Source organism: Pongo abelii, chromosome 16 (genome assembly GCF_028885655.2).
Source record: "Pongo abelii isolate AG06213 chromosome 16, NHGRI_mPonAbe1-v2.0_pri, whole genome shotgun sequence".
Taxonomy (NCBI): Eukaryota; Metazoa; Chordata; class Mammalia; order Primates; family Hominidae; genus Pongo; species Pongo abelii.
In genome coordinates, this window is record NC_072001.2 from 88,290,574 (window position 1) to 88,309,679 (window position 19,106).

The 19,106-nt window shown below is 39.3% G+C and overlaps 1 protein-coding gene across 1 annotated transcript in view; it reads right to left on the reverse strand.

The window, feature by feature from the left end:
• LOC100432654 (ubiquitin-conjugating enzyme E2 Q2-like) overlaps positions 1 to 19,106 on the reverse strand; it is a 69,924-nt gene that overhangs the window by 24,002 nt on the left and 26,816 nt on the right. The window contains exons 3-4 of the mRNA XM_054531793.2: positions 11,624 to 11,728; positions 2,870 to 2,953 (exon numbers count right to left, since the gene is read on the reverse strand). Coding sequence (XP_054387768.1) covers positions 2,870 to 2,953; positions 11,624 to 11,728 — 189 coding nt within the window. The remainder of the gene's footprint in view (positions 1 to 2,869; positions 2,954 to 11,623; positions 11,729 to 19,106) is intronic.

Consider the following 19,106-nt stretch of genomic DNA (forward strand, 5'->3'; position numbering starts at 1 on the left):
ACCACTGCTCTCCTCAAAGCTGTCAGACAGGGACATTTAAGTCTGCAGAGGTTACTGCTGTCTTTTTGTTTGTCTGGCCCTGCCCCCAGAGGTGGAGCCTACAGAGGCAAGCAAGCCTCCTTAAGCTGTGGTGGGCTCCACCCAGTTCCAGCTTCCTGGCTGCTTTGTTTACCTAAGCCAGCCTGGGCAATGGTGGGCGCCCCTCCCCCAGCCTCGCTGCTGCCTTGCAGTTTGATTTCAGACTGCTGTGCTAGCAATCAGCGAGACTCCGTGGGCATAGGACCCTCCGAGCCAGGTGCGGGATATAATCTCCTGGTGCGCCGTTTCCTAAGCCCGTTGGAAAAGCACAGTATTGGGGTGGGAGTGGCCCGATTTTCCAGGTGCTGTCTATCACCCCTTTCCTTGACCAGGAAAGGGAACTCCCTGATCCCTTGCGCTTCTCGAGTGAGGCAATGCCTTGCCCTGCTTCGGCTGGCGCACGGTGTGCTGCACCCACTGTCTTGCGACCACTGTCTGGCACTCCCTAGTGAGATGAACCCGGTACCTCAGATGGAAATGCAGAAATCACCCGTCTTCTGCGTCACTCACGCTGGGAGGTGTAGACCAGAGCTGTTCCTATTCGGCCATCTTGGCTCCTCCTCTCCACCTAGGTATTAATCAGCACATCCCAAACAGAATTCAACAGATCTTTCTAAAACAATATTCTCAGCACACAATTCCCTGCTTAAGGCCTTCTTATCAACAAACACACCAAATAGAAACATGTCTGTCTCAAATTCAAGACTTCTATCCATCTGCCTTTTCTGGACAATCTTGCTTTCCATGACTTCAACACATCAACCTTCCTTCTCAAAAGAAAAGCATCCAATGCACCCAAACACACCATGTCCAAAGTTGCTCTGGGCCTGTTCCCACATTATTTTAGGAGCCTAGAATATCTGCTTTTCACCTGTCCTAATCTAACAACTCCAAAGTCCAGTCTCCTACCTTTCTAGATTTCCCTCAAAGTTGTGGTCCCTTGTTTTTTATCTTGTGAAGGGAAAATGAAAGGGTTCATGAACTTTAGTACAATGGCTGCCTGACCCACAGAAAAGGTTTAATGTTTTCATGCAGTTTATTCCACCTAAGCTAAACTGCATAAAAACATTAAAACAGACTCTCATTCTAATTGGACAATTTTAAGAAGTATTTTACTCCCAGACTCATAAAACAAGCCTACAGCCAGGCACAGTGGCACACACCTGTAATCCTAGCACTTTGGGAGGCAGAGGTGGTGGATCACTTGAGGCCAGGAGTTCAAGACCAGCTTGGGCAACAGAGTGAGACTCAAACTCTACAAAAAATAAAAAAAATTAGCTGGACGTGGGGCACCGGCCTGTAGTCCCAGCTACTCAGAAGGATCGCTTGAACCCAGGAGTTCAAGGTTACAGTGAGCCGTGCCGGCGCTACTGCACTCCAGCCTGGGTGACAGTGAAACCCGGTCTCAAAAAACAAACAAAAACAAGCCTACAACACTACTTTTTTAGTTCTGAAGCACTCTAAAGTACATTTTAGATTAATAATTTCCAAATCAAGAAAATGAAAGCCTAAATTAATTATAAGACCCCAAACAGAAAAAAATATTTTAAAACAATCAATACCATGAAATTCACATACATTCTATTTGGTCAATGCAGAGACATAGATCTTTGTTCTGAAGTTCAAATTTAAGTGCAAAGCTTCAGAGCCAGGAAACATCTAAAATTATACCCATGACAGACAACTGGCCTAGGCTCAATGTCTTTGGAATTTGCTCTACTAAATTTGCTACTGTTTGAATGTATTGCCTTCAAAATTCAAGTGTTGCCAATGTGATGATATTAAGAGGTAGGACTTTTAACAGGTGATTAGGCCAAGAGGGCTCCTTTCTCCTTCATGGGATTAAGGCCCTTATGAATGAGGCTTCACACGTTGGACTAGCTTGCTCTCCTGCCCTTCTGCCTGCTGCCATGTGAAGATGAAACAAGAAGGTCCTGAGACACCAAATGTTGATATTTTCATCTTGGATTTCCCAGACTCCAGAACTGTCAGAAAATAAGTGACTGTCCTTCATAAATTACTCACTCTCTGTTATTCTGTTACAACACTATAAAACAGACTAAGACAAATTTCTTTGATGATTTTTCAGCAAGAGACAGTTTCACTACTTCTGGCAAGTAGTCTCTAAAATATTCTGAAATTCTCCTTTTATGCAAACATAACATTTTTAAAACTCAGTAGTTTCTCTTCCAAAAAATAACCAAATACAGGTTAAGTACTGATTAGTATTAAATATAATTTTAGTGTTAAAAGTTAAGAGCTTTTGTTTTCCAGAAAATCAAATCCAAGAATTCAGATAAAACAATTTGCTCAAAGGCATATCATGAGTTAGAGGTAAGAAAAGCCAGAATTTATAAATTACATTCCATTCCAAATACAATGTACTTTCAATTATTCCATATTAATAGTTATTTATAAGGGAGATTAGAGAAATACTCAAATGTCCAAAACTGAAGATATTTATGATTTTCTTTTTTTTTCTGAGACACAGTCTTGCTCGTCACTCAGGCAGGAGTCCAGTGGCACGATCTTGGCTCACTGCAACCTCCACCTCCCGGATTCAAGCAATTCTCCTGCTTCACCCTCCTGAGTAGCTGCGATTACATGTGCCCACCACCGCGCCCGGCTAATTTTTGTACTTTTAGTAGAGACAGAGTTTCGCCATGTTGGCCAGGCTGGTCTCAAACTCCTGTCCTCAGGTGATCCACCCGCCATGGCCTCCCATAGTGCTGGGGCTACAGGCATGAGTCCTTCGCCTGGCCAAAATGTTATTCTTATATAAAATACCCACTTTATCCATCTCTTCTTCTTCGTCTTCTTTTGAAGTCACTTCTTCTGTTGTCCCATTCGGAAATACAGAAAGAATCTGCCAGGGCTACATAGAACAAATATGCACATTAGAAGACTGGTGTCATAGCTTTAGGGACAAACTCCCAACCATCTGTCACCGCAGTCCCACTACCAAAGAGCTTATTAAAATTAAAATGTGCATTTTTAAATCCAACCTTGATTTGACAAACAACAGTTCTCAGCTTTTAAAAATGAAACAATTTTGAACAATTCAACTTAATGGATGTCTTAGGAATAAAGAAAAGCAATCAGTCAAATATAAAGCAAAACTGAAAAAATTTTTAAAACATAATCTAATTTAAAATAAGAAAACATTTTACTTGCACAGCTACGTGCATAAGATCAAAGGCTTATTTTGTTTAAAATAAATATTCCAAACTATCAGTTCCTCAAAACAGCTACCTTTTTAACTTTGAAAAGCGTGAATCATTGCATAAATTCAATTTCCTTACATTTTAAGAGGTCATACGTGTTACTTATAATAGACACTTCCCAAAACTAAGAGTTATGAATTACCACCTCACTATAAAGCAAATTGTCTTTTTAAAAACATGTAATTTACTATCATATATCTCTCTACAAGACACAATTTACCAATTAACACAAATTATAATTATCAAGTTCAGAAATGAATCTAATGAATTTTTAGGAGAGGCCTTCGTACCCAGTTTGGGCAAAAGTCAAAAGACAAGCTTCCTGGCCAGGACACAGTATATAAATGCATCTTTAACCATAAAGGCCAGTTCAGGTTAGAACTCAGAATATGTAAAAGATCAAGAAACTAGGATCCAGAAATCAAGACCAACAAAGGTCTCAGCAGTATCTAAGCAGCAGCTTCCAAAATGTAATTCACCCCTTCTTCATTTCCCTAAATTCTTATATTCCAAAGCCAATTATTCTGGATATCTAAAGAATATATACCTAGCCTCAAAGTCCCAAAGAATTTGGTTGCATCAATGGTTAAAAGAGCGTTTTTGAAATGCTAATTTCAAAGCCTACCCAAAGAATCTGTTTTGCAAAAGCTCTCTGATGTGATTCTCACATGCCTCTGGGTCTGTCACCACTAGCCCAGTTACTAGCCTTCATTTTACACCTCAGAAAGCTGAGCCCCTACCCCCTCAAAAAGGGGAAGCAATTTAATCAAAACAAAAAGTGAGTTAGGGCTGTGAAATCCTAAGATTAATTTCATTTCAAGATGTGACCTGGTCCTCTTTCTAAAACCCCACTGAAATGACAGAATTTTATAAAAGAGAGTAAGTCGGCTGCAGCAGCAGCAAAACAACAAATACAAAAAGAATACCCTTAGTGAACCAAAACTATAAGGACATGCTAGAAGATACAAAGCAGATGGAATCAGACTGCTGGGCTCGAGAAAGCCACAAACCCAATCCAAATAATGGAGGGACCACGTTTGTTTGAAGGATCAAACATTCTTCACTGTACTTGTCCCAACTATAGTTGGTAAGGATCACTCTGCTAATAGGAAGCCTGTCTTGATGGTCTCTTACTATCAGTGTCAAAACCAGAGACAAAAAGACAGAATTTTTTTAAATAAAACTCAGTGCAGCAGCAAAATCTTATAACAGACTCTGCCTCTTCCTTTTAGCTCAAAATCTGGAAAGCTCACTGGCCAGCACCTCCCCATCCTCATGCCACAGGAAGAGCACAGGTCTGCAAACCAGGAGGGGGAGGCCACAGCAGAAGAGTGACAATTCTGAAGACACTCATAACAACTCATACTGATCAAAGGTATACCTCATCTATAAATGAACAGATAACCATGTATCATCAGAGAGTTGAAGAAAATTAGCAACCTGAAAGGAAGGTGCCAAGTCAAAGAAGCACAGATGACCTGAAGCACTGCTAATGAAGGAAATAAGCAGAATTTTAAAACCTAATTGGAATCTTTAGCAGTAATTGAGAAGATACTGTAGCCACAAAATACAAAACAGACTACTATGCAAAAGACAATTCTAGGAGGTAAAAATAAGACCCCTAAACCAAAAAAAAAAAAACAAAACACCACTTGTAGAAGGGCCAGGACACAATGGACATGACTCAGCAAAACATTAAGGTGGCACACATCTGTAATCCCAGCACTTTGAGAGATAGAGACAGGCGGATCACGAGGTCAGCAGATCAAGACCATCCTGGCTAACATGGTGAAACCCTATCTCTACTAATAATACAAAATTTAGCCGGGCATGGTGGTACATGCCTGTAGTCCCAGCTACTCAGGAGGCTGAGGCAGGAGTATCATTTGAACCTGAGAGGTGGAGGTTGCAGTGATTCAAGATCATGCCACTGCACTCCAGCCTGGGTGACAGAGCGAGACTCCGTCTCAAAAAAAAAAAAAAAAAAAAATTAAAGCCCCACACTTTACAGTTACACAGAAAATCATACTAACTATCAGAAAGAACTAAGAATCAGATAGGCATCAGACTTTTCATCTACAGCAATAAATACTGGAACATAAAAGCATAAAGACCTGGAAAGAAACTCAATTGTGACCTCAGAATTCTATATTTAGCTCCCTCAAGACAGGAAGTATATCTGTGTATGTTTTCCTCTGGATTCTCCACACTGATATGGATGAAGTACTTTATACAGAATCAAATATTTGTTGAACAAATGATAACAGACAGCAAGTTCACAGAACACACTCCATACACATCCCCACAAACCCTTTCTAGAAAAAAAAAAAACAAAAAACCCAGGATATTATTCAGGGATATACTTGAGGGGCAGGGAGCAGGAGACATAATACAAGAAGTAGCAATAAGCAAAGGCAACAGTAACACCAAAAGTTAAGTCTAAATGATTGCTGATAATCTTGCTGAAAGGTCACAGGCCATATTCTCTGACCATACTGATGCACTAAAAATACCTCAAAAGCCACCTGAAAATGCTTTTTAAATGTTTTTTTTCCTAGATAACTCTTGGGTAAAAGAAGAAATTGATCCTCATGCCTCAGTCATTCAACTCCTAAGTATGTGCCCCAGAGAAATGCTGGCACAAGGATACCACAAAATACAGACAAGAATGACCATAGCAGCAATCACTGTTCCTAATAACACTGGAAACAACCCACATGTCTGTATCTAGTCAAGGGGAAATGGTATGGTGTATTCAAACAATGGAGTAAATACAGCAATGCAAAAGAACTAAGCTACACACAATAGGAACACATTTTACACACAATGTTGAGCGCAACAAAGATATGAAAAAATACATATAGTATGATTTTCAAAAGTTCAAACAATAGGCAACACTACACTGTATTGTTGAAGGATGCATATATGAGTGATAACAGTAGAGAAACATAAGGCAAGATGAGCGTACAGAGGCATGGTGATCAGGAAGCAGCCTGCAGAAGGTTTCTGTAGTGCAAGCAATGTGCCTTCTCTTCACCTTGGTGCTGGCTAGGTGTTAGTTCCCAAGTACTCGCTCTAACTATATGTTACACTAAGCTTATGTTTTACATAATTTCAATCATGTCATTTTTTTTTTTTTTGAGGTGGAGTTTTGCTCTTGTTGCCCAGGCTGGAGTGCAGTGGTGCGATCTCAGCTCACTGCAACCTCTGTCTCCTGGGTTCAAGTGATTCTCCTGCCTCAGCCTCCCAAGTAGCTGGGATTACAGGCGTGCACCACCACACCCAGCTAATTTTTGTATTTTTAGTAGAGACGGGCTCTCTCCATGTTGGTCAGACTGGTCTCGAACTCCCAACCTCAGGTCATCCACCTGCCTTGGCCTCCCAAAGTGCTGGGATTACAGGCATAAGCCACCATACCGGGCAAATAAAAAGTTTTAATAGTAAGAGCAATGTGAACAGAGGATGCAATAAAATGACTTGGAAAATACAAACTATTTAGAAAATAGATTTTAAAACTTGTGCAATAAAGTCAAACAGCACCCAAAGAAAATGTATACCCTTACATGTTTGTTTAAAAAGCAGTTTAAATTACATTGATCCACTATACTAGAAAAAACAAAATAAACAAAAAGGGGAAATAAGACATATGGAAAATGTGAAAACAACCTACTAAATTTAAAAAATAAAACTAAAGGAGGATTCTTTCAAAAGACTAAGATAATAAAACAGTCACACCTCTGATAAGTGATCAATATAAAGAAAACTTTGAAGAGAAAAGGGCATATAGTTACATGTGAATATGATGCAAAAAGTGAAAACTTTACACATCTTTACAATACCTTAGAAGTATGGGTGAAGTGTTCATTTCTTTTAAGAATCTACAGTTATGAAAACTAACTGAAGAAATGGAAAATCTGGAGACCAATACGCAGAAGAAGGAAAAAGACAAAGACTCATCCTCCAAATTGGACATTTATTTAAACCAGGGTTTGTCAGCCTCAGCAATATTGGTATCTTGGGCCAGACAATTCTTTGTGAGGGTTCTCCTGGTGTGTTATGGGACATTTAGTAACATCCCTCTACCCACCGAATGCCAGTAAGACCTCCTGACCATGACCAGTTGTGACCACGAAAATGTCTCCAGGTATTTCCAAATGTCCCATGGGAGGTAAAATATTCCTGCAGTTGAAAATTACTGTGTAAACTAGATCTACATCCTAGGTCTTAGAAAAAAGATGTAAAGCTTCCCAAGTTAGCCCTGCATAACCTTGATACTGAAATGAAATAAGAGCCTTAAAGGAAACAAACAAAACTATAATCTTATTTAATACAGAAGTAAAAATGCAAAAATAAAATATTACCATAGCCATTCTAACAGTGTTTATTATAGGAATGCCAGAATGATTCAAAATTACGAAAATTTCATCAGGTAATTCACAAATTATATTTCTCCATAGAACTGTAGGCACAATCATGAAAAACAAGGTAGCTCTATATGCATTAAGTCCATGTGACATTCAGTGAAAAACACAAGCTGCAGATGTCTTACAGAAAAAATCTGAACACTGAACACATATTTCCAACATCTGCTTTTTTTCCTGAGGCTCCACTAGAAATACAGTGAAGAATAAACATTATATAAACACACAATTACAAAAAAAAAGAAATGGGGTTACCAACAGAAGATAATTCACCTCCATTAGAAAGTGAAAGTAAATGGAAAATGGTTAATTAATGGAGAAAGCAAACAAAAGTGGAGGTCAGGGGATACCAATAACAAGGAAGCTAATTTGTCCCACAGCAACCTGGAAAAGTTCTAGACTCAGACACCAGGTACCCCCGAGAGTGGGACTGATAGGTAAGACTGAAAACAGAAATTAACCAAAAGCCTATATAGAGAACATTTTCCAGGCCCTGAAACACACTGCTCTCCCCCATCTCCTTAAGCAGAACCCAAGCAAACATATCTACTTCAGACAAGAGAATGTAGATTTCACCACCAGAGGAATGGAGTAGTTCCAGCCATCATTTATGATTGCACTGGGAGATAAGACAGAGGGGTAGAGGGTAACAATTAGGAATCAGCATACGATCCCCCCTAAAAGCTATCAGTTGCCAAGTCTTGGCCATGAAGAACTCCCAATCAATTTTTTATTTTTATTATTTATTTGTATTTATTTATTTATTTATTTGAGAAAGGATCTTGCTCTTTCACCCAGGCTGGAATGCAGGAATGCAGCAGCATGATCACAACTCACTTCAGCCTCAACATCCTGGGCTCCAGTGAGCCTCCTGCCTCAGCCTCCCAAGTAGCTGGGACTACAGGTAGGTGTCACCACACCTGGCTTTTTTTTTAAATTTATTTTTTGTAAAGATGGGGTCTCACAATATTGCCCAAACTAGTCTTGAGCTCCTGGGCTCAAGTGATCCTCCCACGTCAGTCTCCCAAAGCACTGAGATTGTAGGTGTGAACCACCACACCCAGCCTCCCAGTCTTTTAGTACCTCTCTCAAATATGAATGAACAAAAAAGGGAATTAAAAAAAAAAAAAGAATACAGGCCGGGCACGGTGGCTCATCCGTTCAATCCCAGCACTTTGGGAGCCCGAGGTTGGCGGATCACCTGAGGTCGGGAATTCGAAACCAGCCTGACCAACACGGAGAAACCCCTTCTCTACTAAAAATACAAAAATTAGCCAGGCATGGTGGCAAATGCCCGTAATTCCAGCTACTCAGGAGGCTGAGGCAGGAGAATCACTTGAACCCAGGAGGCAAAGGTTGTGGTGAGCCGAGATCACGCCATTGCACTCCATCCTGAGTAACAAGAGCGAAACTCTGTCTCAAAAAAAAAGACTACAAATGATAAGCAACATAGAATAGATATTTAAGGAAAGGTTTTAAAAAGAAAAATAAGACCAAAATATACTAAGAAAAAAATTTATCAAAGAACAAAGAGATGCTAGGGAGAAGACAAAAGAGTATCAAAATCACTTCATAAAGACACTTGTGAATATATTACAAGAATAAAACAAAAATAGAATATGAATAAGGAATAATCAGAGAAGAAAAAGTTCTTAGAACTCAGGGTTCATCTTGGGAGTTGGCACCCAATGAGCCATACCTCCTGTTATCATGTCCTTGGACAAGCCCATTCCACAGTGAATCTGGGTTGGCCTCAAGACTCACTTTAACCTATAGAATTTGGTAGAAATGACACTGGACCTGTTCCAGGTCTAAGCCTTAAGAACACCTGGCAGCTCAAATTCTGTGCTTCTAGTAGCCAAAATAAGTACTGACTATCCTCTTGGAGAAAGAGAAACCACATGAAGAGACCTGAGAGGATGAGATGCTACGCAGAGAGGAAGGCCACATGAACAAACACCAAGGCAGCAGACCTGTGGGTGAAGTAGCCGTCTCAGACATTCCACTGCAGCTGAGCATCCAGATGACCAGTCCCTGACACCGTCTAACCGCACAGTGAGAGATGCCAAATGAGACCAGCAGAAAAACTGTCCAGCTATCCCCAGTTAACCCATACAGCAGTGACAGATAGACAAATGCATAGTTTTATGCCATTAAGTTTTGGGAAAATTGGTTAAGCAACAATAAATAACCAAAACAAAACTTAAAGTTATGATTGTCCAAGTAAAATTTCCTAAAAGTCAAAAATAAGAAAAATATTCCAGAACTTAAAATTTAAAAAAAAGTTGGAAATGACATGAGATACAAGACTCAAACAAGAGGACTAAAATCCAATAACAGACGCTTCAAAATGAACAAATAAAATGGAAAGGAGAAAGTGAACAAAAATATGACAAGATTCAAGACTCCAACTTTGAAAGAGCTTATCCATAGGCCTATCCATTCACTGTTCCCAGCACAGTGAATGAAAAAAGACACACACTAAGTACAATGTTGTGCTATTTCAACTCATCAAGGAAAAGACAAACTCCTAAAAGCTTCCAGAGAGAAAGTCATGCATAAATGAGTGAAACTCAGGGTGACATGAGGCTTCACCACCATCATTGGTTAGAAGACAACAGCACAGACTTTGAAATTCTAAGGTAAAATTATCCTCAACCTAGAAATACATAATCAACCAAACTATCAATCAACCGTGAGGGTAGACTGTGACAAAAGTGAATAGTGATGGAGATGTGCTAAGCACCAGGCACTGTTCTAAATGGTTTACATATACCAACACATTTAATCCTCATAGCTCTCTAGAAACATAGGTACTAATACTATTACTGGTTTCCCCATTTTGCAAATGGAAGCTGATGCATAGAGCAATTATGGAATCAGCCCAAGTGCATACAGTTAAGAAGTAGTAGAACCAAGATTCAAACCTATCTCAGACTGGCTCCAAAACCCAAACACTGGATTGTATTTTTTCAGAAGCCAGAGATCAGAAAATATACCACTCCATGCTTTCTTAGGGTTTTACTTGAGGACACAGTCAGGTAAAATGACAAAGGGAAAGCCAAGAAAGATGACAAGGGATCCAGGAAACAATGGATCTACTCTAGGAGAGCAGATGAGAAAAACCTCAAGATGACATCTGCACAGCCAACCTGAAGAACAACCTGCCAAAATGGGCACACAGGAGCCAAAGGCTTTGGAAGAGAAGGAGATCTCACAGAAAAGGCTACAACAGAATTTTTTAAATTAAAAAATACTATTATGAGGAAGACACTGCAAAACAAAAAGCAACACCAAGAAAACAAATATCCTATCCTAAATATTCTACAAAACTTGGCTTTACAAAGTCCTAATGATAATTAGTGATTACTTATATGACTAAAGATAATATTTGAGGAAGGGAAAGTGGGTGGTATAAGAGCTAAATTCTCATGTATTATACTAAAAAGTCAATAGCTGATGCCTAAATAGGTAAATCCAGGAAGAAGTTAGGGGTAGTGGTGAGCTAGTGGAGATTTCTGTTGCTTGCAGGAGATAACATTTGGGCGAGTCCTTAAGAAGCATAGACAGACTTAAGCAGATGGCATTTCTAGCTGAAGGCAAGTCAATGAGCAAAGACAAGCAATGAAAGAAGCAAGAACATTTATGGACACCAGGAATATTCACAACAAAAAGCTGGTGTTAGGGAAAAGGGCAATTGTTTGCCTGCCATACTAAATACCAGCAGCTCCAAAGAATGAAAAGGTTATTTTTAGTATCTAAAACAGAACAAACAATTCAATAGGAACAGAAAAACTAACTTCTAAATAAGTTGAATAATTTTTAAAAAATCATCCTAGTTTGACTTTTGTTTGAGACAATTTATTTTAGCTCTTGAACACTAGAGAATTTTTACTTTACCTGACCCATGGGTAGTGGTTGATCTGGCATCTCAACATCCAGGTGCTTAGGAAGGTTATATAATCTGCAGAGTCCACATATCAACCACTTCAATTGCTGATGAAGCTACAAAACACATTTCAGTAAATAAGCATTATGTTAAAGAGCCCTTAGAAGACATCAATAATGTTATGACTACTGCAATCAATCCAGTAGGAAATAAAAAAGTTTGTTACTGCTCAACTGCAGCTTACAGATTTTTTAAATAACTCTTTGAAATATTTTCAGGAGCCTCTAGTTTAAGAAAGTTACTATGGCTTGGGGTATAATCACTACAATGGATACCTAATGGAATGACAACAATAAAGGCAGAGGAAGGAAGTTCCAGACATTGTCCAATTTCTCATTGCTACCTTGTTTTCTTAGAAACTTACAACTTCAAACAAGAAAACATTAATGAGGCTACCAAAAAAAAAAAAAAAAAAAGAAAAAGAAAACCACACACAGGCAGTGTTGTTACACATGGATTATAAAATTATATGTTCCAGTCATAGTTAAAAGTACAAAAGCAAATGTGATCCAGCAGACAGAGCCTGGAAATCTAGATGACCTTGGATATCGTATCTAATTCCCTGAGCTGGAGTCTACTCATCTGTAAAACAAAGAAATGAAAACCTTCCCGGAAGAGTAAAGATTAAATGAAACCTGTGAAACACTTGATACTTAGTAGGATCTTAAGTGTCTGTCTAAAAAATAATAATTCACTAGGAAACTGCAAAGAATAACTGTAAATTTCCACGTTTAAGTCCAAATTGTATTGTAAGCATGTTTACTTTAAGGAAATAAGGTAAACTATGTGCACAAGTGTGGTTTTCATTGTTTAAAATGTTTTTTAATGTATAAGGTGACTCATATGGGATTTAATAAGGCAACTCACTTCACTTGGTCAGGAACAATTTTCTAGGTGTCTCTAACCAAGAAAAGAGATGAAGAGAAAGAAGCAGGTTTACAAAGGACAAAGAAAGAAGACACAGGATTAGAATGGGTTAACGAAGCAAAGAATAAGCCTTCCCAAAGTGAAAATGAAGCAAGTGGAAACAGGAAGGTTAAACCGTAAATTAGGATCCACCAAAAATCCTCATGCTTTGGTACTGGTACCAAAACAGAGATATAGATCAATGGAACTGAACAGAGCCCTCAGAAATAACGCCGCATATCTACAACTATCTGATCTTTGACAAACCTGACAAAAACAAGAAATGGGGAAAGGATTCCCTATTTAATAAATGGTGCTGGGAAAACTGGCTAGCCATATGTAGAAAGCTGAAACTGGGTCCCTTCCTTACACCTTATACAAAAATTAATTCAAGATGGATTAAAGACTTAAACGTTAGACCTAAAACCATAAAAACCCTAGAAGAAAACCTAGGCATTACCATTCAGGACATAGGCATGGGCAAGGACTTCATGTCTAAAACACCAAAAGCAATGGCAACAAAAGCCAAAATTGACAAATGGGATCCAATTAAACTAAAGAGCTTCTGCACAGCAAAAGAAACTATCATCAGAGTGAACAGGCAACCTACAAAATGGGAGAAAATTTTCGCAACCTACTCATCTGACAAAGGCCTAATATTCAGAATCTACAATGAACTCCAACAAATTTGCAAGAAAGAAACAACCCCATCAAAAAGTGGGCGAAGGATATGAACAGACACTTCTCAAAAGAAGAAATTTATGCAGCCAAAAGACACATGAAAAAATGCTCATCATCACTGGCCATCAGAGAAATGCAAATCAAAACCACAATGAGATACCATCTCACATCAATTAGAATGGCAATCATTAAAAAGTCAGGAAACAATAGGTGCTGGAGAGGATGTGGAGAAATAGGAACACTTTTACACTGTTGGTGGGACTGTAAACTAGTCCAACCATTGTGGAAGTCAGTGTGGTGATTCCTCAGCGATCTAGAACCAGAATTACCATTTGACCCAGCCATCCCATTACTGGGTGTATATACCCAAAGGACTATAAATCATGCTGCTATAAAGACACACACACACATATGTTTATTGCAGCACTATTCACAATAGCAAAGACTTGGAACCAACCCAAATGTCCAACAATGATAGACTGGATTAAGAAAATGTGGCATATATACACCATGGAATACTATGCAGCCATAAAAAAGGATGAGTTCATGTCCTCTGTAGGGACATGGATGAAGTTGGAAACCATCATTCTGAGCAAACTATTGCAAGGACAGAAAACGAAACACCGCATGTTCTCAGTCATAGGTGGGAAATGAACAATGAAAACACTTGGACACAGGATGGGGAACATCACACACCAGGGCCTGTTGTGCGGTGGGGGGAAGGGGGAGGTATACCTAATGTAAATGATGAGTTAATGGGTGCAGCACACCAACATGGCACATGTATACATATGCAACAAACCTGCACGTTATGCACCATGTACCCTAGAACTTAAAGTATAATAATAATAATAAAAAGAATGTGTAAGCGAGAACTCAGTTGTATGTTAAAAAAAACCCCAATTCCCCCTAAGAAAGAAAAAGAGGTGGAGTCCTTTAAAAATTAACTGTCTGTTTTTCTGAGGCTAGTGAACCTTATCTTTCCTCCTCTCCCAGGCATTTCGAAGACCCTGTTTCTCTAGCTGTGCAGCTGCAAGGTCACTAGACAGATAAACTCAAGTTGTAAAACATGTTTTTCCTTGAAAAGTAAGAAATAATGTAATGCATGTCTCAACTGAATAACTGTCTTTGTTTCTTGCTTCTGTAATATGCTTCCCCTGCACAGATCTCCCCCCACCCCACAAAATGCTTAAAAGGTAACCTGACTCTTTGTTCAGGGCTCAGTCCTTTAGATGTTAATTTGACTGGGCCAGTGCACCTAAATAATAATATATATCCTCCTCAACCCCTCAGTCTCTCTGATTCCTAAATTATCCCACTGCAGGGGGAGAGAGGGAGCAGGGTAGTGGAGTCATACCAAGCAACAAGAAAGACAGGGTAGTGGCCAGGCATGGTGGCTCACACCTGTAATCCCAGCAATTTGGGAGGCCGAGGCGGGTGGATCACCTGAGGTCAGGAGTTTGAGACCTACCTGGCCAACATGATGAAACCTCATCTCTACTAAAAATACAAAAATTAGCTGGGTATGGTGGCAGGTGCCTGTAATCCCAGCTACTCAGGAGATTGAGGCAAGAGAATCACTTGAACCCAGGAGGTGGAGGTTGCAGTGAGCTGAGATTGTGCCATTGTACTCCAGCCTGGGCGACAAGAGCAAGACTTCATTGAAAGAAAGAGAGATAGAGAGAGAGAAAGAGAGAAAGAGAGAAAGAAAGAAAGGAAGAAAGGGCAGTACATTTTCCACGAATTTCAATTTTACTCTCTTCCCCCACCACACACACACAAAAAGCATTTGAGGGATGGGAAGAAGAAACTGAGATCACAAGGAAAATAGTTAGAGACATTCAGAAGGACAGGTCTTAGAAATTTACTAGTTTGGGGGGATCAGAGAACAGCAGCATATAAAAGAACGTTAAGACAGTTCCCAGGTTTAGGCATGGATGACTAGTTTGATTATTTCATTTTGTCCTACTCACAATGACAAGGAGAATTATTGATGGAATACATGATGGGGCTGATAGAATGCTAGGACGTGGATACATGAAAATTTAAATATCATTTTGAACACCCATGTCACGCCAAGTGAGATTCCCTAACATATATGATATACAGACAGATATATTGGTTGAAACTCTGGAGATGAATACGGATTTAGGAATCCCTGGAACACAGGTCATGACTTAAGTAATGGGAGTCAAAGATTACTCAGAGAAAGCACAGAACGAGAAGAGAAGAAAGAAGTAGGACAAGGAAGAAGAGATCGGAGGAGACCAAGGCAGGGTGATAAGATCAAAACAGGAGAAAAGAATCTGATAAAAGTCCCAACTGATTATCATGTCCCTTCCCAGAGGACAGGGACATGCCTTTTTTGTCTTTTATACCCAATTATCACAGGTCCTGGTGCAGAAGCCACACAGTCTTTTTAAATTGTGTTCTACTATTCAGTTTCCTGTATCTACCAGGGGAGAAAAAACCAAGTATAAACTAGCATAGACATAGATTTTTTTACACTGTATATACTAAAGGGGTCAGATTATATACAATATTTTATGCCTTACTTTTTTACTTAATATATCTTAGAAGTTTGCACATGCTCTTATGGAAAGACTGGTTGCATTTTTTTTGGGTCTACAACAGAATATTCTATTATAAAACTGTACACTATAATTTTTATTTAACCAGCTCTTTACTGGTGGACATTAAGAACGGAGGAATGTTTCAACAAGGGAACAATCAACAATATCAAAATACTGGAGAGGGGTCAATTTGGGGACTAAGAGGGGAGCCACTGAATTTGGCAACTAGGAGATAAATTTTGGCACAACGATGAAGGCAGAATCCAGATTATAATGAGCTCAGTGAAAAAAGGTGAAGACATGTAGCTTATTCTCTCAAGAAACTAGGCTATGATAAACTGGCAGAGGCTGTAAGAGTGGGAGGTGAGTTGTTTTCTCCTTCATGTAAATATATTTACTTTTTTAAACACTAGGCCCAATTTTATATCCTACTTCATTTAACTTTTGAACATGTTTATGTATGTATATATGTCATGTAATGTTTTAGACATTGAAAAAAACCTCATTTCTGCTATTATAAAACTGTTATCTTTAGATGTTCAGAAGCAACTTCCTAAAAGGAGGTAGCAGTAATGGAGCTATGTCTATCATTCCATCAACCCCCTTGCTGGAGATGTAAACATGTGTCCATCAAGCCTTTAATTTTTACCTCTCATCTTCATTGCTCTCCATACAAAACTTAACTCTTTTTTTGTATCTGTATATGTGTATTTATATGTATATCTATATCGAGAGAGAGAGAGAGAGAGTCTTGCTGTGTTGCCCAGGCTGATCTCAAACTCCTGGGCTCAAGCAATCCTCCCACCCTGGCCTTGAAAGTGCTGGGATTACAGCGGGATCCACTGTGCCCAGCCTCAGCCTTAACTCGTAGAATATCTTCAAACCAATGTTCTTCTGTTCTGCTTTTTAAGAATAGATGTGTTTAAACCAACTTATTTTGACAAAAATTGAAGTTAAGACTGAAACTTCCTCAAATGGCCAGTTCTCTTAAAACTATTTACAGAATAATCTATCTTTTCACTATTAAGTTAAAATACCACCTTTTCCTTATACTAAATTCTCACTTGCATGACTCTGGTTTTAAACTTCCATTGCCTTTATCTGTCTGGCCCAGGGCTAGTCCACAATATTTTATTTAATATCTGGTTGAAAGAGTCTATACTTTATTATTTTTTATTATTTACTCTTCTAAACAAGTTTTAGAGTCATTTTGTCAAGTGCCAAAAATAAACCTGCTGGAATTTCTACTGAAATTTGTATATATACACATACATACACAATTTATATATATAAATATATATATAAAATATAAAACGTGTATATATACACACCTTTTTTTTTTTTTTTTTTTTTTTTTTTTTTTTTTTTTTTTTTGAGACAGGGTCTTACTCTGTCACCTAGGCTGGAGTTCAGAGGCATGATCTCAGCTCACTGCAACCTCTGCCTCCCAGGCTCAAGTGATCCTCCTGCCTTAGCCTCAGGAGTAGCTGGAACTACAAGTGTGTGCCACAGACACCCAGCTAATTGTCATCTACCCGCCTCAGCTTCCCAAACTGTTCGGATTACAGGTATGAGCCACTGTGCCCAGCAGAAATTACATTTATAAATTAATATGAAGACATGGTGATAACTAACATATTTATAACATGAAATCTGCTCATCCAGGAACACAGAATGCAAATCTTTCATTCCACTCAGCAAAATTTTGTCATGTCCTTGATAAAAGTCCTGCACATCTAAGTTTATTCCTAGGTATTTAACTTTTGCTGAAATACCTGAAAAAATACTTCATCACTATATCTTCTATGTGATTATAGCTAACATTGGGGAAGGCTATTGATTTTTATATAAAAGAACTTTTAACCAGTAATCTTAAAAATTGTTTTTTTCAGTTGGTTCCTTTGGCTATTTTTAGGTAAACAATCATGTCAACTGAAAATAATGATTGTTATTTTTCTATAAAGACTATGACATCATGGGAAAATACAGTAAATACTTTTTAAAAGAATATAAAACGGCCGGGCACAGTGGCTCACGCCTGTAATCCCAGCATTTTGGGAGGCCGAGGTGGGCAGATCACGAGGTCAGGAGATCGAGACCATCCTGGCTAACATGGTGAAACCCCATCTCTAGTAAAAAATACAAAAAATTAGCCGGGCATGGTGGCAGGCGCCTGTAGTCCCAGCTACTGGGGAGGCTGAGGCAGGAGAATGGTGTGAACCCAGGAGGTGGAGCTTGCAGTGAGCTGAGATCACGCCACTGCACTCCAGCCTGGGTGACAGAGCGAGACTCTGTCTCAAAAAAAAAAAAAAAAGAATATAAAACTATAGAGAATACGACCTCAACTATTTAAACATATGCATAAGGGTTATGTATTTTACTAGCAAAGAAAAAATATATACTGGTAGAAAATGGAAAATGGCCATCATGTCAACTGTCAATAGTGGTAATAGTGGTTATATTAGATAGAGAAATTGTGGGAGACTTTAATTTTTTTCTTTTCTCTTTTCTGTACTTTACTAATTTTCTCAACAATGGTTGCTTATGAGTTTTATAATTAAAAAAAGGTTTTTAAAATTTTTCCAACATGGAAAGTTGTATTTCTTTATATACTAAAACAAAAACAAAACTTTCTATTTGAATACCTATGGCAAAACCCTATCTCTACAAAAAATACAAAAAATTAGCTAGGTAGGGTAGTACACACCTGTAGTCCCAGCTACTCTGGAGGCTGAGGTGGGAGGATCACCTGAGTCCCCAGAGAATGAGGCTCCAGTGAGCCGTGATCACAGCACTGCATTCCAGCCTGGGAGACAGAGAAAGACCCCATCTCAAAAAAGAAATATCCTCTCCCTCTCCCCTCTCCCCTCTTCGATCTCCCTCTTTATTCGATCGCCTTCTGTTACCAAAGCTGGACTGTACTGCCGTGATCGCAGCTCGCTGCAACCTCCCTGCCTCAGGCACCTGTGATTCTCCTGCCTAGGCCTGCCTAGTGCCTGGGATTGCAGGCGCGCACCGCCACACCTGACTGGTTTTTGTATTTTTGGTGGAGACGGGGTTTCGCCGTGTTGACCAGGCTGGTCTCCAGCTCCTGGCCTCCAGTGATCTGCCCGCCTCGGCCTCCTGAGGTGCTGGGATTGCAGACGCAGTCTCGCTCACTCAGTGCTCAATGTTGCCCAGGCTGGAGTGCAGTGGCGTGATCTTGGCTCGCTACAACCTCCACCTCCCAGCCGCCTGCCTTGGCCTCCCAAAGTGCTAAGATTACAGCCTCTGC